Genomic DNA, 1179 nt, shown 5'->3' with positions numbered 1-1179 from the left:
TACTTGTAATGAGGATGGTAATAATATTATGTGGATAAACTTTCTAACCTGCAGAGGGCGCCAACACTACACTACTCTAGTGCATGACACTATAATTAAATGCTTATTTAATCTTGGCCAAACTATATGCAATTCAAAAGGTTGTATGCAATCATGCAATCTTCAATATTTGAGCAGATGGAAAATGTAAACACAGCCTAATAGTCTTGCTACTGTCTATTAAATAATAATGTTGTTAATATAATTTATTCCTTTGCTTATGTTTTTCTGTTCCTAATTTTATAACTTTTATAACAGTGTTTGCATGTTTATTTTAATCATTTATTAATTAATATATTTATATTAATATTTCATGTTTTAAGTAAAGATGTCTTCGATAGCAACGTGGTTTTGGTATCGAAAATCCTTTGACAACACTATTTTGCTCTGTTTATTAAACTATCCATCTAACAATCACTGTAGCTTTCTTTGGAATCAGAATGTGTTTATGTGTGTTTGTTACCAGATGGACGATAGTTACAGAAATGAGCGCAAGCCGCAGTGCTGCTGGCGTTACTGTATTTGAAGGCAGAATATATGTTTCGGGTGGTCATGATGGACTACAGATCTTTAACACCGTAAGTAAACATCATCATTCAAATTACAGGATACAATTTGCATTTTTGTTTTTGGTCACTTTTTGTGAAGTTGTGAATATTCCTTAAATATATAAATATATTGTTGTTTCATGTTTCTGCCACTAGGTGGAGTACTACAACCATCATACAGCGTTATGGCACCCTGTCGCCCCCATGAAAAACAAGCGCTGTCGGCACGGCGCTGCAGCCTTTGGCAGCAATCTGTATGTGGCAGGAGGTTACGACGGCTCTGCGTTTCTCAGTGGAGCAGAGGTGTATAGCTCAGTAGCAGATCAGTGGAGCCACCTAGTGGCCATGAACACTCGACGCAGCCGCATTTCTCTGGTGGCCAATTGTGGTCAACTCTATGCAGTGGGAGGTTATGATGGACAATCCAATCTCAGCTCTATGGAAATGTATGACCCAGAAACTAACCGTTGGACGTTTATGGCACCAATGGTTTGCCATGAAGGCGGGGTCGGGGTGGGCTGTATACCATTACAACCCGCTTAACACCACAGTCTCCCTCAGCCCATAAGGACATTTTAATTATAAAAAAAAA

At 38.4% G+C, this 1179-nt stretch overlaps 1 protein-coding gene across 1 annotated transcript; it reads left to right on the top strand.

Moving 5' to 3' along the window:
• Positions 1–412: 412 nt before the first annotated feature.
• LOC107576272 (kelch-like protein 18) lies at positions 413–1171 on the top strand. Its single transcript, XM_016262486.1, has 2 exons — positions 413–617; positions 744–1171. The coding sequence occupies exons 1-2, from the start codon at positions 480–482 to the stop codon at positions 1128–1130; spliced, it is 525 nt and encodes a 174-aa protein (XP_016117972.1). The 5' UTR covers positions 413–479; the 3' UTR covers positions 1131–1171.
• The last annotated feature ends 8 nt before the right edge of the window (positions 1172–1179 follow it).

Source organism: Sinocyclocheilus grahami, unplaced genomic scaffold (assembly GCF_001515645.1).
Source record: "Sinocyclocheilus grahami isolate Dianchi unplaced genomic scaffold, SAMN03320097.WGS_v1.1 scaffold3422.1, whole genome shotgun sequence".
Classification (NCBI taxonomy): domain Eukaryota; kingdom Metazoa; phylum Chordata; class Actinopteri; order Cypriniformes; family Cyprinidae; genus Sinocyclocheilus; species Sinocyclocheilus grahami.
The sequence above is the reverse complement of the archived record's forward strand: the minus strand, read 5'-3'. Positions and strand labels throughout refer to the sequence as shown.

What these genes read in the sequence shown, in the direction of transcription:
- LOC107576272 (XM_016262486.1), top strand. Translation starts at nt 480, where the DNA reads ATGTGTTTATGTGTGTTTGTTACCAGATGGACGATAGTTACAGAAATG. An exon ending in GACTACAGATCTTTAACACC is followed by an intron (nt 618 to 743) that starts GTAAGTAAACAT and finishes TTCTGCCACTAG; the next exon opens with GTGGAGTACTACAACCATCA.